Source organism: Salvelinus fontinalis, chromosome 19 (assembly GCF_029448725.1).
Source record: "Salvelinus fontinalis isolate EN_2023a chromosome 19, ASM2944872v1, whole genome shotgun sequence".
NCBI classification, from domain to species: domain Eukaryota; kingdom Metazoa; phylum Chordata; class Actinopteri; order Salmoniformes; family Salmonidae; genus Salvelinus; species Salvelinus fontinalis.
Window position 1 is genome coordinate 9,430,165 of NC_074683.1, and position 23,909 is coordinate 9,454,073.

At 47.6% G+C, this 23,909-nt stretch overlaps 1 protein-coding gene across 11 annotated transcripts in view; it reads right to left on the reverse strand.

The window, feature by feature from the left end:
* The window catches only part of LOC129816329 (protein TANC1-like), a 200,358-nt gene that overhangs the window by 58,765 nt on the left and 117,684 nt on the right, over positions 1 to 23,909 (reverse strand). For all 11 annotated transcript variants that reach the window (XR_008753538.1, XM_055870689.1, XM_055870693.1 and 8 more), the window contains 2 exons: positions 22,549 to 22,771; positions 18,181 to 18,495 (listed from right to left, as the gene is read on the reverse strand). Coding sequence is in view for 10 of the 11 variants with exons in the window: in XM_055870689.1 (XP_055726664.1) it covers positions 18,181 to 18,495; positions 22,549 to 22,771 (538 nt within the window). In the remaining variant the exon portion in view is untranslated. The remainder of the gene's footprint in view (positions 1 to 18,180; positions 18,496 to 22,548; positions 22,772 to 23,909) is intronic.

Sequence of the window (23,909 nt, forward strand, 5' to 3'; positions counted from 1 at the left end):
ACTTCGCCACACTCCCTTTAAGGCCCCCCCCCAAGAAATTTTTGGGTTGTACTCACGGGCTTCCAGCCTTGCTTCCGTGCTGCCTCCTCATATCGCCTCCTCTCGGCTTTAGCTGCCTCCAGCTCTTCACGAGGGAGGCGATATTCTCCCGGTTGTGCCCAAGGCCCCTTACCTTCCAGTATTTCCTCCCATGTCCATGAATCCTGTGTAGGTGGATCCTGTTGCCGCTTGACACGCCGCTTGATCCCGCATTGGTGGGTAATTCTGTCACGATCGTGTGGGGGAGAGACGGACCAAGGCGCAGCGCGTGAAAAGAACATCTTCTTTTATTAAGAAGAGAACAAACACCAAAACGAAACCACTTTAACAAACTAACAAAATAACAAAACTGACGAACGTGAAGCTAAGAATGTACTAGTGCATACATGCAACATAGAACATCGACATAGACAATTACCCACACCCAGCTAAAGCCTATGGCTACCTTAAATATGGCTCCCAATCAGAGACAACAGAAACCAGCTGTCTCTAATTGGGAACCCATTCAGGCAACCATAGACTTTCCTAGACAACTACACACAACATTAAACCATCTATACACCTAAACCCTCTAAACCATACAACACCCTAGACAATACAAAAAACACACAAAGTTCCCCATGTCACACCCTGACCTAACTAAAATAATAATGAAAACAAAGATATTAAGGCCAGGGCGTGACACCTGCGGAACATCTGGGGACCACTGAGAGATGACATCAGTCGAAGAGATGGGACACAGCTGTGTGACCTCTAATCATCAGTTCTGTGGGCCCCAGGAACCTTAAAGGAAAACTCCACCCAAAATCTACATTATCGTTTGGTGTTTGTTTCATTAGACCCTTGTTGACATAGTCCCAAAATGTTTTGCATGTCAGCAATCAAGTTTTCAAGATACGTTACTTTCAAAATACAGAAATACAGCCGGTATGATGCATTTTGTAATTTTCCTTTAAGTTATTCTCCAATGCATAAGGATCCATGGTAACAAGATGCTGGAACAATGGCCGTTAATGATGCCCACTTCTGCTCAGGGGGGCAGGGCAGGGCAGCTAGGCAGCGGACATCTGCCAGGCACAATGGACCAATCACCTAGACTCAGCAAGACACCCTAACACAAAGGAATTCTGAGTAGGGCAGCAGACTGGCACCTGGCACACGACTGTGAACCACAATGGTACAAATGCCTGCCTGGGCAATGCCAAAGCAATACACCACTCAACCTGTGCCAAGGTGGAGTGGAGTGCCTCCTGGGTATATGCTATGGCCAATACATTCCACAGCCAGCCACCTTAATGCCATTTCATTGTCTGGAGAAATCTCCACCAGCGGTTCATCAGGAGGTCTCGGGACCATGGATTTCCTGTGGCCAGTCTTAATGTAGCCTTTGACTCCCTAAGCCACACTGAATGTCTTATTAATTGATGACTGGAAATAGTATTCTTTAATATTTGAGAGTAACAAAGAATGTAGAAGGCTTTGAGCTGAATTCTTGTCCCGAAATGCCCCGAATCTGCACTGGATGAATGAGACATCTGCCTTAACATACCATGGCTTTGTGAAATTGGACTTCAGCCAAATCTTAAGAGTTGACAATATAGAGCCAAGACTTCTACTCTGTATACTCACTAGGGCTGGGTATTGCTGGATACGACAGTATCACGATGCTTACGTGCGGATTCCATATGTATTGTGATTCTCACGATTCTATATGTATTGCGATTTGATCCTGCGATTATATTGCAGTTATTTTGATGTTCTAAACATACTGCTCACTATACAGTATGTCTGCTGCAGAGAGACAAGAGAGCCATAACAAAAACCTGTTTTGATCAGTCATGGAAATAAACGTACTGAAAACATGTTGGATCACTATTTAAAAAGAAGATGGAGAACAAACTATAGGGTGAAAAATACCAGAGTTTTGGCAAAGATACAGCCGACTAGCGCTAGCTAACGCTACCTAGCCATATATAATATTGTCTAAAATAGTAATTTTTTCCCACATCACTAATCCCCACACATCAGAAAGGGGTATCAGAGGGTAGAAGATCTCTTACAGCTTCAGAGACCCTACCGTCCTCCCTCCCTCCATTCCTTTCATTCCTCACACTCACACTTCCTCACACACTGGGGTGTGGGTTGGGCTAGGAGAGAGCCATCTCTGAGGAAGCTCCTCTAGGAACCACTGCCTGTCTGTCTGGATGGAATGACTAATGTGACCATCCCCTCAAAAAAATTTCACTGCGTACTGGTTCGCCCAAACTGTTCGGACGCTACAGATGATTTTGTGAGAAGACCGATTTCGGGATGTCTCATGTTGTGACAAACACCACTCTAGCTCTGTCACCTTTCACCACAGATGCGGAAGTGCGCATCGGTGGATGCAGTGGATTGAGACTAGAGGTCGACCGAATGGCCGATTAATTAGGGGCGATTTCAAGTTTTCATAACAATCGGAAATCGGTATTTTTGAACCCCCTTTCTTTCTTTTTTTTTTACACCTTTATTTAATCTTTATTTAACTAGGCAAGTCAGTTAAGAACACCTTCTTATTTTCAATGACGGCCTAGGAACGGTGGGTTAACTGCCTCGTTCAGGGGCAGAACAACTGTCACGTTCCTGACCTATTTCTGTTAGTTTGTTGTATGTGTTAGTTGGTCAGGGCGTGAGTTTGGGTGGGCATTCTATGTTTTCTGTTTCTATGTTGGTTTAAGGGTTGCCTGGTATGGCTCTTAATTAGAGGCAGGTGTTTGGCGTTCCTCTAATTGAGAGTCATATTTAGGTAGGTTGTTTCACTGTGTTCGTGGTGGGTGGTTGTCTCCTGTGTCAGTGTTTGTCGCACCATACGGGACTGTTCGGTTTGTTTTTGTACATCGTCATTTTGTGTAGTCTATTTTTCCCTGTTCGTGCGTTCTTCGTGTTTAATGTAAGTTCGTCGTCCAGGTCTGTCTACTCCGTTTGTTGTTTTGTTAGTTATAGTGAAGTTCGTGTTTTTTCGTCTTTTCTTTAAATAAATTATGTGTTCACAACCCGCTGCGCCTTGGTTCCATCACTACTCCTCCTTTTCGGTTGAAGAGGAGGAGGACTACCGTTACAGAACCACCCACCAATCCAGAATCAAGCAGCGGTGTAATCGGAGGAAGGGACAGCGCAAGAAGGAAGAATGGACTTGGGACGATGTTTTGGACGGTAAAGGTTGCTACACATGGGAGGAGATCCTGGCTGGAAGGGATCGCCTCCCATGGGAACAGCTGGAGGCACTGAGGAGAGCAGAGGCAACCGGAGAGGGGAACCGGCGTTATGAGGGGACGCGTCTAGCACGGAAGCCCGAAAAGCCCGTGAGTACCACCCAAAAATGTATTGTGGGGGGGGGGGGTGGCTAAGAGGTAGTGGGCCAAGGGCAGGTAGGAGACCTGCGCCCACTTCCCAGGCTAACCGTGGAGAGCGGGAGTACGGGCAGACACCGTGTTACGCAGTAGAGCGCATGGTGTCTCCTGTACGTGTGCATAGCCCGGTGCAGGTTATTCCACCTCCCCGCACTGGTAGGGCTAGATTGAGCATTGAGCCAAGTGCCATGAAGCCGGCTCTACATATCTGGCCACCAGTACGTCTCCTTGGGCCGGCTTACATGGCACCAGCCTTACGCATGGTGTCCCCGGTTCGCCTACATAGCCCGGTGCGGGTTATTCCACCTCCCCGCACTGGTCGGGCGACGGGGAGCATTCAACCAGGTAAGGTTGGGCAGGCTCGGTGCTCAAGGGAGCCAGTACGCCTACACGGTCCGGTATTTCCGGCGCTACCTCCCCGCCCCAGCCCAGTACCACCAGTGCCTACACCACGCACCAGGCTTCCAGTGCGTTTCCAGAGCCCTGTTCCTCCTCCACGCACTCTCTCTATGGTGCGTGTCTCCAGCCCGGTGCCTCCAGTTCCGGCACCACGCACTAAGCCACCTGTGCGTCTCCAGAGCCCTGTACACACTGTTCCTTCTCCCCGTACTCGTCCTGATGTGCGTGCACTCAGCCCGGTGCCACCAGTGCCGGTATCACGCACCAGGCATATAGTACACTTTGAGAGTCCAGTGTGCCCTGTCCCTGCTCCCCGCACTAAGCTTGAAGTGCGTGTCTCCAGTCCGGTGCCTCCAGTTCCGGCACCACGCACCAGGCCTACAGTGCGTCTCAGCCGGCCAGAGTCTGCCGTCTGCCCAACGGCGCCTGAACTGTCCGTCTGCAAAGCGCCGCATGAACTGCCCGTCTGCCATGAGCCTACAGAGCCTTCCGCCAGACAGGAGCAGCCAAAGCCTTCCGCCAGACAGGATCAGTCTGAGCCATCCGTCTCCGCAGCGCCATCTGAGCCATCCGTCTGTCCCGAGCCATTAGAGCCGCCCGTCTGTCCCGAGCCGTCAGAGCCGTTAGTCAGTCAGGAGCCGCTAGAGCCATTCGTCAGTCAGGATCTGCCAGAGCCGCCAACCAGTCAGGATCTGCCAGAGCCGCCAACCAGACAGGATCTGCCAGAGCCGCCAACCAGACAGGATCTGCCAGAGCCGTCAGCGAGCCATGAGCGTCCAGAGCCGTCAGCCAGCCATGAGCGTCCAGAGCCGTCAGCCAGCCATGAGCGTCCAGAGCCGTCAGCCAGCCATGAGCGTCCAGAGTCGTCAGCCAGTCATGAGCTGTCCCTCAGCACAGAGCGGCTATTTATCCAGAACTGCCCCTCAGTCCAGAGCTGTCTCTCTGTCCGGAGCTGCCTTTCAGTCCGGAGTTGCCCCTCTATCCTGAGCTACCTCTCTATCCTGAGCTACCTCTCTATCCTGAGCTATCCCTCTGTCCTGAGCTATCCCTCTGTCCTGAGCTATCCCTCTGTCCTGAGCTATCCCTCTATCCCGGTGCTGCCCCTTGTGTCGATGTTACCCAAAAGTTTTAGTGGGTGTAATATGAGGGTGGTCATTTGTAGGGGGAGATGTAAGCTGGGATTGACTATGGTGGGGTGGGGACCTCGCCCTGAGCCTGAGCCACCACCGTGGTCAGATGCCCACCCAGACCCTCCCCTAGACTTTGTGCTGGTGCGCCCGGAGTTCGCACCTTATGGGGGGGGTTATGTCACGTTACTGACCTATTTCTGTTAGTTTGTTGTATGTGTTAGTTGGTCAGGACGTGAGTTTGGGTGGGCATTCTATGTTTTCTGTTTCTATGTTGGTTTAAGGGTTGCCTGGTATGGCTCTTAATTAGAGGCAGGTGTTTGGCGTTCCTCTAATTGAGAGTCATATTTAGGTAGGTTGTTTCACTGTGTTCGTGGTGGGTGGTTGTCTCCTGTGTCAGTGTTTGTCGCACCATACGGGACTGTTCGGTTTGTTTTTGTACATCGTCATTTTGTGTAGTCTATTTTTCCCTGTTCGTGCGTTCTTCGTGTTTAATGTAAGTTCGTCGTCCAGGTCTGTCTACTCCGTTTGTTGTTTTGTTAGTTATAGTGAAGTTCGTGTTTTTTCGTCTTTTCTTTAAATAAATTATTTGTTCACAACCCGCTGCGCCTTGGTTCCATCACTACTCCTCCTTTTCGGTTGAAGAGGAGGAGGACTACCGTTACAACAACAGATTTTTACCTTGTCAGCTCGGGGGATTCAATCTTGCAACCTTAGAGTTAACTAGTCCAACGCTCTAACCACCTGATTACATTGAACTCCACGAGGAGCCTGCAGCCAAGGTAAGTTGCTAGCTAGCATTAAACTTATCTTATAAAAAACAAACAATCAATCAATCATAATCACTAGTTAACTACACATGGTTGATGATATTACTAGTTTATCTAGCATGTCCTGCGTTGCATATAATCAATGCGGTGCGTATCGTTGCTCCAATGTGTACCTAACCATAAACATCAATGCCTTTCTTAAAATCAATACACAGAAGTATATATTTTTAAACCTGCATATTTAGCAAAAAAGAAATCCAAGTTAGCAGGCAATATTAACCAGGTGAAATTGTGTCAATTCTCTTGCGTTCATTGCACGCAGAGTCAGTGTATATGCAACAGTTTGGGATGCCTAATTTGCCAGAATTTTACGTAATTATGACATAACATTGAAGGTTGTGCAATGTAACAGGAATATTAGACTTATGGATGCCACCCCTTAGATAAAATATGGAACGGTTCCGTATTTCACTGAAAGAATAACCGTCTTGTTTTCGAGATGATAGTTTCCGGAATCGACCATATTAATGACCTAAGGCTCGTATTTCTGTGTGTTATTATGTTATAACTAAGTCTATGATTTGATAGAGCAGTCTGACTAAGCGATGGTAGGCAGCAGCAGGCTCGTAAGCATTCATTTTCCTGCGTTTTGCCAGAAGCTCTTCGCTGTGCTTCAAGCCTATCAACTCCCGAGATTAGGCTGGTGTAACCGATGTGAAATGGCTAGCTAGTTAGCGGGGTGCGCGCTAATAGCGTTTCAAACGTCACTCGCTCTGAGACTTGGAGTAGTTGTTCCCCTTGCTCTGCATGGGTAACGCTGCTTCGAGGGTGGCTGTTGTCGTTGTGTTCCTGGTTCGAGCCCAGGTAGGAGCGAGGAGAGGGATGGAAGCTATACTGTTACACTGGCAATACTAAAGTGCCTATAAGAACATCCAATAGTCAAAGGTTAATGAAATACAAATGGTATAGAGAGAAATAGTCCTATAATTCCTATAATAACTACAACCTAAAACTTCTTGCCTAGGAATATTGAAGACTTATGTTAAAAGGAACCACCAGCTTTCATATGTTCTCATGTTCTAAGCAAGGAACTTAAACTTTAGCTTTCTTACATGGCACATATTGCACTTTTACTTTCTTCTCCAACACATTATTTTTGCATTATTTAAACCAAATTGAACATGTTTCATTATTTATTTTAGGCTAAATTGATTTTATTGATGTATTATATTAAGTAAAAATAAGTGTTCATTCAGTATTGTTGTAATTGTCATTATTACAAATAAAGAAAAACATTGTCCGATTAATCGGCATCGGCTTTTTTGGTCCTCCAATAATCGGTATCGGGGTTGAAAAATCATAATCGGTCGACCTCTAATTGAGAAGCATCCAATGCAAAAAAAAAAACAGATATCTTTAGCGTAAACTGATTTATGGGGATTTTTGTATTATGCTAATTCGATTTCTGCGGGGCGCGTGTTAAGTTCATGTTTTAAGTATCCCTATATTTCTTTTATTACGGGGCTATCACTCTGTCAAGAGTGCGCCTGCGCAGGGAGTCTTGTTGTAGTAGTGTGTTCATATAGTATAGTAAACTCTAATAAACTGGAACCCTGTCGTTGTGTCATTTCGAGTTAACAGCACGGACCTCGACTCTAGGGGGTTAATAACTCAAAGTGCACATCCCAAATGGCACCATATTCCCTATGAGCCCTGGTCAAAGTAGTGCACTATACAGGGAATAAGATGCCATTTGGGACGAAATCAGTTGCTACATTCCAGTGGAGGCACTGGGACTATATAAATATTCACAGAGTGTACAAACCATTAGGAAAACCAGCTCATTCAATGACATAGACTGACCAGGTGAATCCAGGTGAAAGCGATGATCCCTTATTGATGTCACCTGTTAAATCCACTTCAATCAGTGTAGATAAAGGGGAGGAGGCTTTTTAAGCCTTGAGACATTTGAGACATGCACTGGGTATGTATGTATGTGTGCCCTTCAGAGGGTGAATGAGTAAGACAAAAGATTGGAATGCCTTTTAACAGGGTATGGTAGTAGGTGCCAGGCGCACCGGTTTGAGTGTGTCAAGAACGGCAACGCTGCTGGGTTTTTCACGCTCAACAGTTTCCTCTGTGTATCAAAAATAGGGCCGACACAAATTGTGCAAAGCAACAGACGGACTACAGTGTGCCAAATGACAGTCCAGTACAACATTGGTGCACAAAGACCCATCAAAAAATGCACAACTTGTTGTACCTTGACACGAATGGGGTATGGCAGCTGATGACCTTACAAAAAAGAAGAAACAGCAGTTGCACTGGGCTAAGGAACGAAAACACTGGAGAATTGGAAAAACATTTCCTGGTCTGATGAATCCTGGTTCCTGCTGTTTCACACTGATGGAAGGACTAGGGTATGGAGAAAACCACATGAGCACATGCATCCATCATGCCACATGTCAACATTGCCGGCTGGCTGTGGTGGTGTGATGTTGTGGGCTGTGTTTTCATTGCACACGTTGGGCCCCTTGATAAAAGTGGAGCATCGTTTGAATGCCACAGGATATCTGAACATCATTGCCAATCAGGTGCATCCCTTCACGGCAGCAGTGTATCTATCTGCGAATGGATCTTTTTAGCAGGATAATGCCCCATGCCACAAGATTAGGATTGTCCAGGAATGGTTCCACGAACATGACAGTGAATTCAGCTTACTGCAGTGGCCTGCCCAATCACCAGATCTCAATCAAATTGAACATCTGTGGGATGAGATGGTACGAGCTATTCAGAGTAGAGATCCACTACCAGCCAATTTGACACGGCTTTGGGAAGCATTGGAGTCAACATGGGACAGCATCCATGTCGAACACTTTTGACACCTTGTAGAGTCCATGCCTGACTAACTGAGGCTGTTCCGAGGGCAAAAGGGGGTGCAACTCCCTTAATGTTTTGTACACTCAGTGTATATATATATATATATATATATATATATATATATATATATATATATGCAATTGTTTTGCTATGCAGAATGAATGGAGGAGAAAGCAGCTTTACAGACATGTCCTGCTGGGAGATAATACAATTAAGCATTTATTCCATGGCTGTGTTGCCTGGATTTCCCACAGCAGCAGCTCTATGGCAGCAGGCCAGTCACGGTGTCCGCTGTAATCACACACACAGTGCAAATGACACTTCTGAGCAACACAGATACATTCCCTGTGCATATCTCACATTTTAACAGCGCTGTGGGACACTGGTTGATTGGCATTGGACAGATGCACCAATCCCACTAATTCACCCCCAGAGAAAAAGACCCTTTGTTCCCGGGCTAAATAACCTCCAACAACCTGAGAAGGGGACAAAAGTTCAGAAAGAGAGAAGTCTAAAGGACAAAACAGGCTGTGGCGACGGACGGTTAAACGCATTGGTCCTATCCCCTCTGACCACATAACATCAGATGTGACTTTCTTTTAATTTCCGAACATATTGAATCGCCACCATTCATAGACACCTAGCAACTACTGTGCACGGCTGACATTCTATGTGTGTCTAGTCCTTAACGGTTCAACGATGAGCCAGCAGAGCAGCAGAGAGACAGCACTAGCCTAACTCCTGGCAGGAACTCTGCCTCAGAGCGTGTTAAGGCGCTCCAATCAATGACAGCGTGACTTTCAGCACTCTGGCATCAATTTCATTACGACTCCTCTCCTCTCCGCCATCGGCCTGGATTTCCACCTCTGTCCCTCTCGCTCACTCTCTATCATTCTGCTCACCACTCCTCTCTCTCCATCACTCTGCCCCTCCCTCACTTCCCCCATCACTCATTCTCAGTGTGTCCTACAGAGGATCATCAGTCCTGTAGGCTCTGGCTGGTTGGCTACCACTGGATGACTGGGGGCTGTTGTCATGCTCTCCATAGGGACTGTGTGGTATAAAGCTATAGATAAGGCTACCCGATTCCCTACGTAGTGCGCAACTTTTGACCAGAGCCCTATGAACCCTGGTCAAAAGCAGGGTAAGCAATCAATTATAATGGCTTCATCCAACTTCCTCGTGACTTAAAAAAAGCACAACGCAATGTTCATCATGGGGAAAGAAGTGAATGGGTGATTTTTCTTTTCACTCCTTCCGTCTCTCTCTATCACACGCATACAGTCACGCACGTGTACACACCATCTATCAACCCAATTAAGACATTCCATATATCCCACGGAGCCAGCCGCGCATAACAGATCCCTAGCCCTCTCATAAAAGAGCCAGGAGAAAAACATCAACTGAGTCCCAAATGGCACCCTATTCCCTATGTAGTGCACCATATTTATTTAACCGGGAAAGTCAATTAAGAACAAATTATTATTTACAATGACGGCCTGGAATAGAAAAACAAAACAATGTAGGACAAAACGCATAACACAGAGAGGAGACACTAAGCAACAACACAAATACAACAGCAAACAAACAGGGTGTGTGTGTGTGTGTGAAGTAAAACCACATGCTTCCTTTCATAAGCTAACGCAAACTAGTGACATTGGGTGACAACTAGAAACAGCTACATGTCTCAACAACCTGTTAATCTATTTGTCCTTTCAACTCCTCCAGGAAAAACAGGTCCTGGGGTTGTAGGTTGGCTTGGAGGGAATTCCAACACCTCGTTTTCGGGACTGTTAGTATAAAACAAGATTGTGATTTGAGCGTGTACGTATGGGACGTAACCCAAGCCCCACTCTGATGAATTAGGACGTTAACGTCCGTGTCCCTGGCCCCTGGTGACAGAGTAGGTTCATTTGGACCATAAATGAGCTTGTCTTTCCATGTCCTTGCTGTCAGCTCCCAGGGCATTGTAACCAACCATAAAATCAGAGGCGTGAATCCAGCTCAGTCCTCGGGGGCAATACTGCATAACAGTGACATCATCCTACAAACTAGAGCAAAGAAGGGGCCGTTGGGTCCTGGGCTGTTAGCTTTACAAGGTAGTGAGTGTCCGTGAGTCTGGGTGTTTAGGAGTGTGTCCATCCATGCTGTTGGAGCTACGTCGGACCAAAACAACAGGAGATGTAAAACAGGTTATGGGTTATTGGAATAATTAGGTGGTTAACTGAGAGAGGTGTTTGTGAATTTTCTACACAATGCCGTGTATGCACTTCTATATTCTTTATATGGCAAGGTTATATATTTGTCAGCACGCAGTAAAGACTAATGGTCACTTAGAGCAAACAGCGTGTGAAATCCACTATGTATGCAGCTAGCTGTAGGACACACACACACACTCAAACTCTCTCCCTCTCTCCCTCTCTCCCTCTCTCCCTCTCTCCCTCTCTCCCTCTCTCCCTCTCTCCCTCTCTCTCTCTCTCTCTCTCTCTCTCTCTCTCTCTCTCTCTCTCTCTCTCTCTCTCTCTCTCTCTCTCTCTCTCTCTCTCTCTCTCTCTCTCTCTCTCTCTCTCTCTCTCTCTCTCTCTCTATGCACTACACCTCTCTCTCTCCCTCTCTATCTATCTCCCTCCCTCCCTCTATCTCCTTCTTTCTCTCTCACCCTCTCTCTCTCTCCCTCCCTCTCTCCCTCTCACATACACACACACAACCCCCCACCCACACACACGACTGATCAAAGGCAAATGGATTGAAGATGATTCCATTGCTTTCCAAAGCTTTTGATAACTAATGGAATGAGTTTCTATTTATGAGAGGAGCTCTCCTGACAGAACAGATGGGGCTCAGTAGCTTTGCGGAAAGCATGTCGTCTGACAGTAACACTGTCACGAATCCCGCTTCCTGAGTCTGTTTTTGCCTGTGTTCTGTCCTGGAGTGTTTTTCCGGTGTCCTGGAACGCACCCTGTCTGGTTGCCGGGCGACGTAGCTAGTTGGGAGATCTCTGATTTACCGCACCTGTATCCCATCCGCTATCTGCACACCTGGTCCTGATCATCATTCCTCCACTTCATAAGCTCTGACCTGACATCCAGTCCCTGCCGGATCGTTAGCCATGAACAGTATGTTGTGCCAGCGTATCAGCCTCCAGTTTGATAGTTTGTTTTGTTGTTTTGTACGTCTTGCTTGCCTTGAACTTACCTCCGTTTTCTCTGTCTACAGTCAATTACCCGGAACACTCATCCCATCCCTACCTGGTCGTCGGTGGTTTCTGTTACTCCCTTGGATCTGCCTATTCAATCCCCTCAACTCAACTCCGCTGCCCGCTCCGCCACCTGGATCTTTCTATCTCTACATTTAAACTTGTAAATAAATACTCACCTTCGTCTTACTCTCCTTGTCCTGGTCTGCTTCTGGGTTCTACTTTAGAAAAGCGTGACAGAACGATCCGGCCAAGGATGAACCCAGCGGACCTGGACTCCGTTTGCCATGCCATTACCAATCAGGAGAAGATATTGGGACAACACAGTACGGCGCTAGAGGAGATAGCGTTTTCAGTACGGAACTTCTCTGCTAGCTTGACGAGTATCCAGGATCAACTCAGTTTGCCGGCGGATCATCCACCACCTGTTTCACCCCTCTCACCTGCCGCGTCTGGAGCGGTTTCCTTCCATGAGCCCAAGGTGCCGACGCCTGATAAATACGAAGGGGATTTGGGAGGATGCCGTTCATTTCTTATGCAGTGTGGTTGAGTGTTTGATCTGCAGCCCCACTCTTACGCCACAGACAAGGCTAGGATAGCTTTTGTTATTGAACTGCTGTGTGGTAGAGCTTTGGAATGGGCTTCAGCTGTTTGGGAACAACAGGACACCTGCATGGCGTCATACCAGGAGTTCACGGCAGAGATGAGAAAGCTTTTTGACCATCCAGTCCGAGGTAAGGACGCAGCTAAGCGTTTGTTCTCTCTTCGACAAGGAGCTCGTTACGTGGCATACTTTGTGATTGAGTTCCGGACATTGGCTGTGGAGAGTGGTTGGAATGAGGAGTCACTACAAGCGGCTTTTTACCAGGGGTTGTCGGGGCAACTCAAGGATGAGCTGATCTCCTATCCGGAGCCTAGTGACCTGGACAGTTTGGTCGCGTTATCTATTCGGGTGGATAACAGAGTCCGAGAGAGAAGGAGGGAGAAGCAGTGGGTCCCGTCCAATCAATCAGCTACTCGGTTCCCATTCGGGTCAGGAGGTGGACCAGAACGTGCTAATCATAATTCCCCACACGGGATTAGTGGAGGAGTCCTGCCGCCAGATCCTGAACCTATGCAAGTGGGGCAGCACGGGTTAACTAAGGACGAGCGCCAACGTAGACGTGAGACCAACAGCTGCCTCTACTGTGGTAGCTCGGGACATTACACCTCCGCTTGTCCTCAGCGCCCGTTAAACTGCTCGGCTCGTTAAGTTTGGGAGGTTTGTTAGCGAGCCAGTTTCAACCTCTCAAGAGCCCTGTCAGACCTCGTTTTCCTGCTACCCTCATGAATAAGAATCAGAGTTTAGCGATTAACGCTTTCATCTATTCAGGTGCCGATGGCAGCTTCATTGATGCCGACTTAGTGGAACAGCTGGGGCTTTCCTAAGGAGCAATTACCGGAAGCCATTGAAGCAACCACTCTGAACGGCAGTAGTCTGGCACGGATCACTATGAGGACTGAACCGGTTAAGATGTTGTTGTCGGGGAATCATTCAGAGGTTATTTCTTTTTTCATTTTGCCTTCCCCCCATGTTCCTCTGGTTCTTGGATACCCCTGGCTAAGAGAACACAATCCCTCGTTCGATTGGGAGACTGGAAAGGTAACTAGTTGGAGCATTGAGTGCCATGCTAACTGCCTCAGGACTGCCTGTTCTCATGCTGTCCCCAGTCGGGTCAGTGAGTCTGCTCCTCCTGATTTGTCCCTGGTTCCTGAAACATATCACGAGTTGGGTGAGGTGTTCAGTAAGCAGAAGGCTCAGTCACTTCCTCCCCACCGACCTTATGATTGTGTGATTAATCTGTTCCCTGGAGCTGCCTTTCCCAAGGGACGGTTATACAGTATCTCTCGTCCTGAGCGAGAAGCCCTGGAGACCTACATAAAGGAGTCTCTTGCTGCAGGTCTCATTCGTCCCTCGTCATCACCCCTGGGAGCTGGATTTTTTTTTGTGAGTAAGAAGGATGGCTCTCTTCGACCGTGTATTGATTATCGGGGGTTGAATGATATTACGGTCAAGAACAAGTACCCCCTGCCCTTGATGAGCTCCGCTTTCGACACTTTACAGGGTGCTACTGTGTTTACGAAGCTTGATCTACGCAATGCATATCATCTGGTTCGGATCAAAGAGGGGGACGAGTGGTTGACTGGGTTCAATACACCTATGGAAAATTTTGAGTACCAGGTGATGCCGTTTGGACTTTCCAACGCTCCAGCAGTGTTCCAAAGTTTGGTGAATGACGTGCTGAGGGATATGATCGGTCTGTTTGTGTTCGTTTACCTGGATGACATCCCTATTTTCTCAAAGGAGCTTTCCAGCCACGTCAAGCAGGTCCTGCAGCGGTTATTGGAGAATCGTCTGTTTGTGAAGGCTGAGAAGTGTGATTTTCACGCCCACAATACATCCTTCCTCGGGTACATCATCTCCAGGTGTGAGATCAAGATGGACCAAGAGAAGGTTTGGGCGGTTCGGATTGGGCCCGGCCCGGTACGAGACTGCAGCTCCAGAGATTCCTGGGGTTTGCGAACTTCTATCGGAGGTTTATCCGTGATTACAGCCGGGTGGCCGCCCCTTTAACTGCTCTGACGTCTTGCACGAGAACTTTCTGTTGGACTCCTGAGGCAGACCGAGCATTTCTGAACTTGAAGAGCCGATTCACCAACGCCCCGATTCTCTCTCAACCTGACACTTCCCGTCAGTTTGTTGTTGAGGTGGACGCGTCTGATGTGGGGGTGGGCGCCATCCTGTCCCAGCGTAGCTCCACTGACGGTAAACTCCATCCCTGCGCCTTCTACTCTTGTCGTCTTTCACCAGCTGAGAGAAACTACGATGTGGGTAACCGGGAGCTTCTCGCTGTGAAGCTTGCCTTGGAGGAGTGGCGTCACTGGTTGGAGGGAGCGGAGCAACCGTTTGTGGTCTGGACTGACCACAAGAATCTGGCTTACGTGCAATTGGCTAAACGTCTCAACTCCCGTCAGGCCAGATGGGCTTTGTTTTTTGGACGCTTCAATTTTCCCCTGACGTTCCGACCTGGGTCGAAGAACGGCAAGGCGGACGCCTTGTCCCGTATGTTCTCCAAGACGGAGGAGAGTGGGGCCAAGACTGAGACGATTCTTCCCCAGAACCTTGTCGTGGGAGCCGTTACATGGAGTATTGAGGAGGATGTGATGGCAGCCCTTCGGACGCAGCCCGGCCCCGGTAACGGTCCACCCGGTCGGTTGTTCGTGCCTGAGTCGGTCCGTTCTGATGTCCTTCGGTGGTCCCACGCCAGCAAGATAGCTTGTCACCCTGGCATTGCCCGGACTATGGCGCTACTGCGCAGACGATTTTGGTGGCCTGCCATGGGAGAAGATACCCGGAGGTTTGTTGCCGCTTGTCCTGTTTGTGCGCAGAATAAGAGTACCAATCGGCCCAGCTCTGGGCTTCTTCACCCCCTACCTATTCCCCGGCGACCTTGGTCGCAACTGGCCCTGGACTTTGTCACGGGGTTGCCCTCTTCTGTTGGGAACACGGTCATTCTGACCATTGTGGACAGATTCAGCAAGTTCGCTCACTTTGTCCCCATCTCCAAGCTTCCATCTGCCACTGAGACATCTGAGATCCTTGTTAGGGAGGTTTTCAGGGTCCACGGATTGCCCAGTGACATTGTTTCTGACCGTGGTCCTCAGTTTACCTCTGCTGTCTGGAGATCCTTCTGTTTGGCCATTGGAGCTACAGTCAGTCTCACATCTGGTTTTCACCCCCAATCTAATGGTCAGGCGGAGAGAGCCAACCAGAAGATGGAGTCCACGCTGCGCTGTCTTGTCTCCTCTGATCCCACCTCTTGGTCCTCTCAGTTACCCTGGGTCGAGTATGCCCATAATACTCTCCCTTCATCTGCAACTGGGATGTCTCCCTTCCAGTGCCTGTATGGTTACCAACCTCCCTTGTTTCCTTCTCAGGAGAGGGATCTCTCGGTTCCCTCTGTCCAGGCCCACATTCGTCGTTGCCACCGGACCTGGCATCGGGCCAGGAAGGCCCTCCTTAGAGTTTCTGACCGGTATCAGATCCAGGCGAATCGTCGCCGTATTCCTGCCCCCGCTTATACCGTCGGAGATAAGGTTTGGTTGGCTACACGGGATCTTCCTCTACGGACTGAGTCGAAGAAACTGTCTCAGAAGTTCATTGGTCCGTTTGTGGTGGAGAGAATCATTAATCCTGTTATGGTTCGACTCAAGTTGCTTGCAACGCTTAGAGTACACCCCACCTTTCATGTCTCCTGCCTCAAGCCGGTTCTCCTCAGTCCTCTGTTGCCCCCTCCTCCTCCTCCCCCTCGGATGATCGGGGGTGGTCCTGCCTACACGGTGCGCCGCATCATGGACTCCAGACGGCGGGGTCGAGGGTTCCAGTATCTCGTGGATTGGGAAGGATATGGTCCAGAGGAGAGGAGTTGGATTCCTCAGCGTCAGATCCTTGATGCTAACCTGCTTCGTGACTTCTACTGCCTTCACCCTGGCGCTCCGGGTAGTATGCCCGGTGGCGTTCGTCGGAGGGGGGGTACTGTCACGAATCCCGCTTCCTGAGTCTGTTTTTGCCTGTGTTCTGTCCTGGAGTGTTTTTCCAGTGTCCTGGAACGCACCGTGTCTGGTTGCCGGGCGACGTAGCTAGTTGGGAGATCTCTGATTTACCGCACCTGTATCCCATCCGCTATCTGCACACCTGGTCCTGATCATCATTCCTCCACTTCATAAGCTCTGACCTGACATCCATTCCCTGCCGGATCGTTAGCCATGAACAGTATGTTGTGCCAGCGTATCAGCCTCCAGTTTGATAGTTTGTTTTGTTTTGTACGTCTTGCTTGCCTTGAACTTACCTCCGTTTTCTCTGTCTACAGTCATTTACCCGGAACACTCATCCCATCCCTACCTGGTCGTCGGTGGTTTCTGTTACTCCCTTGGATCTGCCTATTCAATCCCATCAACTCAACTCCGCTGCCCGCTCCGCCACCTGGATCTTTCTATCTCTACATTTAAACTTGTAAATAAATACTCAACTTCGTCTTACTTTCCTTGTCCTGGTCTGCTTCTGGGTTCTACTTTAGAAAAGCGTGAAACACATCTATAAATCGATAAGGGCAGTAGCAATATTGGAGGAGTGCTCTCTGGGTCCCCATGTAGAGTAAGATCTCATCTCACCAAACCCAGATCAAAGCCAAAGGACTGTTGTTGGCTAAACCAAAGCCCTTCTGCAGCCTGGCAACAGCAAGAAACACTCATGTAGAAACACTCCGGCTGCGCGTCCCAAATGGCAACCCTATTCCCTAAGTAGTGCACAACTTTTAACCAAAGCCACCCATAGGGCTCTGGTCAAAAGTAGCACACTACATAGGAAATAGGGTGCCATTTGGGACGGAAGCTCAGGAAACACTCCCTACATGCTAACACAATGCATCCTGCCAGGCTTTCAATCTCCCGTCACCATGGCATATAAGTGGAGCACAGCAGCTCCCTGCTAAAAGCACATATCCAGGGGGTTGCATTTTAAAGAAGGATGGTGCGTGGGGAGTTGAGGAAACAGGGCCAAGGTCAAGAGCAGAGAGAGGAGAGGGAGGGAGAGAGATGGTAGGAGGAAGAGAGAGTGGGGGAGGAGAAGGGGAAGGGAGTGAGAGAGAGCGTGGGGGAGGGGGAGAAAGAGGGAGAGAGATAGGAGGAAAGGAAAGAGAGAGGCAGAGGAGAGAGAGGAGGAAAAGGGGGTATGACAGCTGTGTGGACATGGAGAGCAGAGCCACAACAGCCTGTTTCGTGAGGAATGCAGAACGGATCAGCCAGACACCCCTCTGTCCTCTGCTCTCTGCTCCAACATGGTGAACCCAAGTCACAGCACTAAACAGCTGCCCCCGGTATCTACTTCCCTTCCTCCTGAAGAAACGTCACTAACAACCTTACCTCCCAATAACAAGGCTCTTCTAGCTCTGCTGAATTGACACGTCAAAGACTCGTCGTTGCCCCCCCCCCCCCCCCCGCGCTTTCTCTTCTCCATCTCCCTCTCACACTTGTTCAGCTGGGAAATGAAAGGACACAGTTGTGTGTCAGTCAGCTCCACAGTCACACAGGGCACTGTGACTAAGCTGGCTTTTTGGGGGACCTGGGTCAGGATGTTCTGTGAAGCACCAAAACTGTTGTGTTATAAAAGGGTCACCTTTGAAGGAGGATTCTCTGAGCAAGGATCTAGGAGTCCTTCCTCTGATGACCCGATACCAAACTCAAACCAGTATACAAGTGCAGATAACTCAAACCAGTGTACAAGTCCAGATAACTCAAACCCTTCTCCACATCATGAAGCACCTGGAGAAAAGTTTTCTTACCTGCGACAGAGTTGGGCCGTGGCATCATGAGGGACGAGGAGGTGTGTGCTGTGGGGTATGGAACGGGGCCCTCCGGTGGGTGGCTTGGTCCTGCTGCTGCTGCTCCTCCTGCGGCACCTGCTGGGTACTCTGTCCTGGACAGAGCGGTGGTCTCTGTGGGCCCGCTGGGGTCTTCCTCGGCCACGGGAGAGCACGTATCGACCCGCACGCTGGGAGCCAGGCCATGGTGCGCGCTGCTCCTCAGGCTGCCATCTTTACTCCATTCCAGGCTGGAGCCGCTGCGGTCATCATTCTCTGAAGAGCTGGTGATGGTGGCTGAGGGAGGGAGGGAGAGGGGTTATGAGTCTTTAGCGCTCAATCTCTTTTTCATTGACCTTTATCAACACCCTCCACCTGATCTGATATTTACCGCTACATTTAGCTCCAACTAATGAGAGCTATCCAGCGATGGCAAGGGTGGGTAGATTTATGGCATTCGTTTCCTCAATCCAGCTTCCCCCTAGAAAGTTTTTTTTCAGCTTGGTTTTAACCACCATTATTTCCCTCCTTATCAAAGGCCTGCTGAATGGAGTATTCCTCGAAAGCTGCTTTAATAATAGTGTACATAAAGTATGTTTGCCTCCAAACAGTATCATCCGTCCAACATAACATGGTCAAGCTGAGGTTGATTACTTTTGACCAAGGCCCATACTGTAGGTAGTGCACTATGTAGGGAGTAGGGTGACATTTGGGACGATCCCTACATATACAGGTCAGGTCCTCTTATATGAAGAGACCACGAGAACACAAGATTTAGGAGGGAGAAAAAGGGGGGCTGGTGTGAAGAAAAGCCGACTTCTATTTTAGATTTAAGACAGGTGTTTGCTTACATGAAAGCAAATCCCCTTTAATCCTCTCCTCAGGCCTGGCTGGTCATGCTAAATACAATCACTAAAAGCTGAGGGGAAAAGCAAAAGCCACCGACTGGCAGCTGGGCTCCCAAACAGGGGGATGCATCCCAAATGGCACTGTATCCCCTATAAAGGGAAGAGGGTGTCATTTGGGATGCACATTGGGTACAGTCAGAGAAATGGGACTGTCTGTTTTCGGGAGCATTAGAGTAGACCTTCTGTACAACACAGCTAATCTGGATTTCTGAACGGTGCTGTGTGTTGCATCATCCCTAACATTAACATAACAAATACATCTGGGATAACTAACCTGATGCTTGCTTGTGCAAATATTCAGCGATTCAGAAATCACCCAATTTTGTAACATTTGATACTCGCTCATAAGCATAATTTAATGAATCACAAAGATGGAACAAAGTGGTGTGAATGAACAGGTAAAATAGCCTTCTATCTTTACACTAGGTGCTTTATTGTCTCCTTGCTCCTCTGCTTTATAACATGAATAGATGGTTATGACCATGATTTACAGCATCACGCTTGAGCCTTTTACTTTCGGTTTTGGTCGACCAGCTTCAAACAGCTGTAAAAAATTATATTTGTTGTTATTGAAAAGATATTTCACAGCGATTCAGATGGTACAATGATTCCCTACACTATCCAGGGCTTGTTTTCTCACATAAACTGAAATTGAGCAAACAGTGTAGAATTTTTGCAACCAGGAAATGACTGAGCGATTTCTATATTGGCCACTTACCCCGGGTTTCCACTAGATAACACAGCCACAAAGTCAAAACAGTTTTCCCATTTTGACAACAGAAGCCAGCCCACCAAGGCGAATATCACAGCCAATCACAACACTGGTGAGTAAGTAATACTGTGAAACACTATTATTCCACTATTGGCGGCAGAAATATTATGGACATTTTGTGAAATGACAATAAAAAATGATAAAAATTAACATAATGTGCATAGTATCACGCCCTGACCTTAGAGATCCTTTTTATGTCTCTATTTTGGTTTGGTCAGGGCGTGAGTTGGGGTGGGTATTCTATGTTCTATGTTTTCTATTTCTTTGTGTTTGGCCGGGTGTGGTTCTCAATCAGAGGCAGCTGTCTATCGTTGTCTCTGATTGAGAACCATACTTAGGTAGCCCTTTTTTCCACCTGTCTTTGTGGGAAGTTGACTTTGTTTAGGGCACATAGCCTTTAGCTTCACGGTTTGTTTTTGTTGTGTTTATTGTTTTGTTCGGCGTCATTTTTATTAATAAAAGGAAAATGTACGCGCACCACGCTGCACCTTGGTCCTCTTCTTTTAACGGCCGTGACACATAGCACCTTTATTTACAACATGAATAACTGCTTATGACCATGATTTACTACATGAATAACTGCTTATGACCATGATTTACTACATGAATAACGGCTTATGACCATTATTTACAACATGAATAACTGCTTATGACCATTATTTACTACATGAATAACTGCTTATGACCATTATTTACTACATGAATAACTGATTAGGACTATTATTTACAACATGAATAACTGACTATGACCATTCCTATGACACTCTTAAGCCTCCTCTTTCGTATACCCTCCCTTCGCTGGGTCCCACACCACAACAGCAGCTGAGGGTTTTCATATGTCACTCTGCATCAGTGCTCCACACCATCCCACCCAACGTGCTGTTTAAAAAATCAGTCAAATGAATATGGGCTTTCGAAGTAATTGATTCCCTGACTTATCTTATCCTGTTTCTTCCACAGTCCATTTCAAAGGCCCCGAATAGTAGTCATCAGAGCTGGGAATCAGTCTCACGGACACCGCGTCCCAAATGGCACCCTATTCCCTGCATAGTGCACTACTTTTGACCAGAGCCCTATGGAATATTGTGCCATATGGAAGGCAGGCTACTTGGCTTCTCTCTCTGCCTTTTAAATAATCCAGAAGCCCTATTCACTGGGGGCAATGTTCCGGACCAATGTTATAGCTTGTCCTTCGCTCCCAAACAGAATTATATGTGTTTGAAGAAGAAACCTTTAGGCTGCTTGACTCAGCTAGAGGCATAGAGTTCTACAGTATTCATTCCACCGAAGAAGAAGTAGGTCCCAGTGATCTTAAGTAGTCTGGGACATAGGCCTATGTGTCAAGCATCTCAGACTAGGAGGGCTGATTTAGGATCAGTTTTGCCTTTTCAATCACAATTAATAAAATGACATGGACAGAGAGGAGCTGATCCTAGACCAGCACTCCTACTCTGAGATGCTTGATGCAGCTCTCTGTCTCAACCTGGACGGTACTGTAGTTAGGTAGGCAGTAGGTAGGCACGGCAACGTGCTATTCACGCTGCTTCACTATGGCAGATACAATATCACAGCCAGCATGAATTATTTAGCAGCTGTGATATTGCACTGGGGGCTAGGGGGAAAATAAGTCACAGTAATCAATTATGTCAACAGGATTTGCACAGGATTTGCATTCGGGAGATGTATCACTGCCAACAAACCAAGTCTGGCTTGGCCACATAAAGGGCCACAATCTCGACAACAGCTTACCATTTGTCATTTATCTCAGCTATTGTAACAGGTTGTCTTTTATCTTCATTTTATCTTCATATAGGCCTAATCTGTCTACCTGGGTGACCGTACAATAGGGGATAGAATCTCGATGTCCTAGTTAGACACATCGGAAAGAAAGAGAAGGTTAACTGCTTTTGTCCTAGTTTGGTCCAAATTAACTGGAGCCTTGAGAAATGAACGTCACCAACCAGAGAAAAAAAGACTTTCGTGACAAACGGCTATGTAGGCCCAGGTTCAAGATTTCTGAATGGATTTCTAGTAGGTTTCACTGTCCCTGAGACCTTTAAGCAGAAACCCCAGAGGAAATGAATACAGTGATAACTCATCTTCCTGTCAGCCTGTGTAAATCCCCAAATCTCCTAAAGTCAGTGCTACCAGACGAACAGAGAAGTCAACATGCTGTTGAAACTGTCACCACCACTACTCTCTAAAACACCACTAACAGCTCAATACAGAACTGATAAAACAGACACTGACAAAGTAGAGGAACAACATTGACACGTACACTTTTCATTCAGAGCATCCATACAAGGGTAAAACAAAGATGTTGGATTAAATGAAGGTTATAAGTATATATGTGTTATTAATGCTAGATTGGAGTGGTCAGGGTAATGCAGAGTTATCCTGTTGATGATGCTAGTGTCATGGGACATTCTAGGTCCACTCCTGTGGGCATTGTGCATAATGTGAATAGTACTGAGGGAAGGATGAGTGCTGGGGACTGAATTACGGAGTGAGTGAGATTGTGTCCCAAATGGCACCCTATTCCCTATAGTGTACTACTTTTGACCACAGAGGCCCTGGTGAAAAGTAGTGCACTACATAGAGTGTGGGGGGGACGGGACGGGACGGGGGGGGGGGGCTGAGTGACTGACAAGCAGTCCAAGTGTCTCTCACCTATGATCCCGCTGTCCTTGCTCTCGAGTGTGGAGCTGGGGCTGGTGATGGTCCCACAGGGGCTGGAGTGACTCAGGGGAGGTCTGCCGTGACCACTGCTGCTGTGTCTGAGGCTGTGGCTGGCGTTGCTGTTCAGGGTGGAGCACGGGCTCTCTGTGCTGGGGGACGTCGTGCTACTGGTCAGACTGGAGCAGGGACTGATACCCTGACCAGTCACTGAGCACTGCAGGAGGATGAGAAACATATTTTATTTGGCTTCACTGATCCCACATGGCAGTCAAATCTACACTGAGTGTACAAAACATGTCTCTTTCCATGACATAGACTGACCAGGTGAATCCAGGTGAAAGCTATGATCCCTTATTGATGTCACTTGCTGAATGCACTTCAATCCGTGTAGATAAAGGGGAGGAGACAGGTTAAAGAAGGATTTTTAAGTCTTGAGACAACTGAGACATGGATTGTGTATGTGTGCCATTCTGAGGGTGAATGGGCAAGACAAAATATTTAAGTGCCTTTGAACGGGGTATGGTAGTTGGTGCCAGGCGACACCTGGCAACTCAATATCATAAAGGTGTTCCTAATGTATGGTATACTCAGTGTATTCCTGAAATACATTGTTAATAAAAACCCATAGGTCTATGAATTCGTTGTAGTCGTCATCATTATCATCATCATATAGTAAAACATGATAGAAGAGAGAGAGCAGAGAGAGGAGGGTTGAGCAAAGTAAAGAATAATACAGCAATTAGTATGAATGGAATTTCATAGCTACAAAGTTTAACAATAAAAACATGTTCATATTTTTCACATGGGAATAAAGAGCTTTTCTCCTTATATGGACCAGACCGGAAAATATGATCCAAGTCAATTAGCTTTTTTTAACTAAAGCAAATAACCAGAATCATGTGCAAGCAACGCAAATTCCTGGACAAACATAAGCAGTTCACATGTGAGCATGACACACAAGCTGAAGGCATGAGCTCGCTCGGTAAACAAAGCGAGGCTTTCAAAACAGCAAAATCAAGTCCAAAATGAGACCATAACTCATATCTCAGAGTAGGAGTGCTGATCAAGGATCAGATCCCTCCTTTCCAAACTAATCTGATTCATTATGATCTAAAAGGCTAAACTGATCCTAGATCAGCACTTTCAGACAAGACTTGAACAACTGAATGACAACTTGCAATATGGGCCATACAATGAGAATAAAACCAGAAGAGCTCAGCCCATGATTGATCACCATGCTCTTCCTGGTACTCAAGTGCTAATGACATAACTTCAAACTCTAGGTTTGTCCCCTATATTGTCCTCTCAGCTGCCTGCCTCCCTCTCCTCCATCCAGTATGTATATAAGTCAG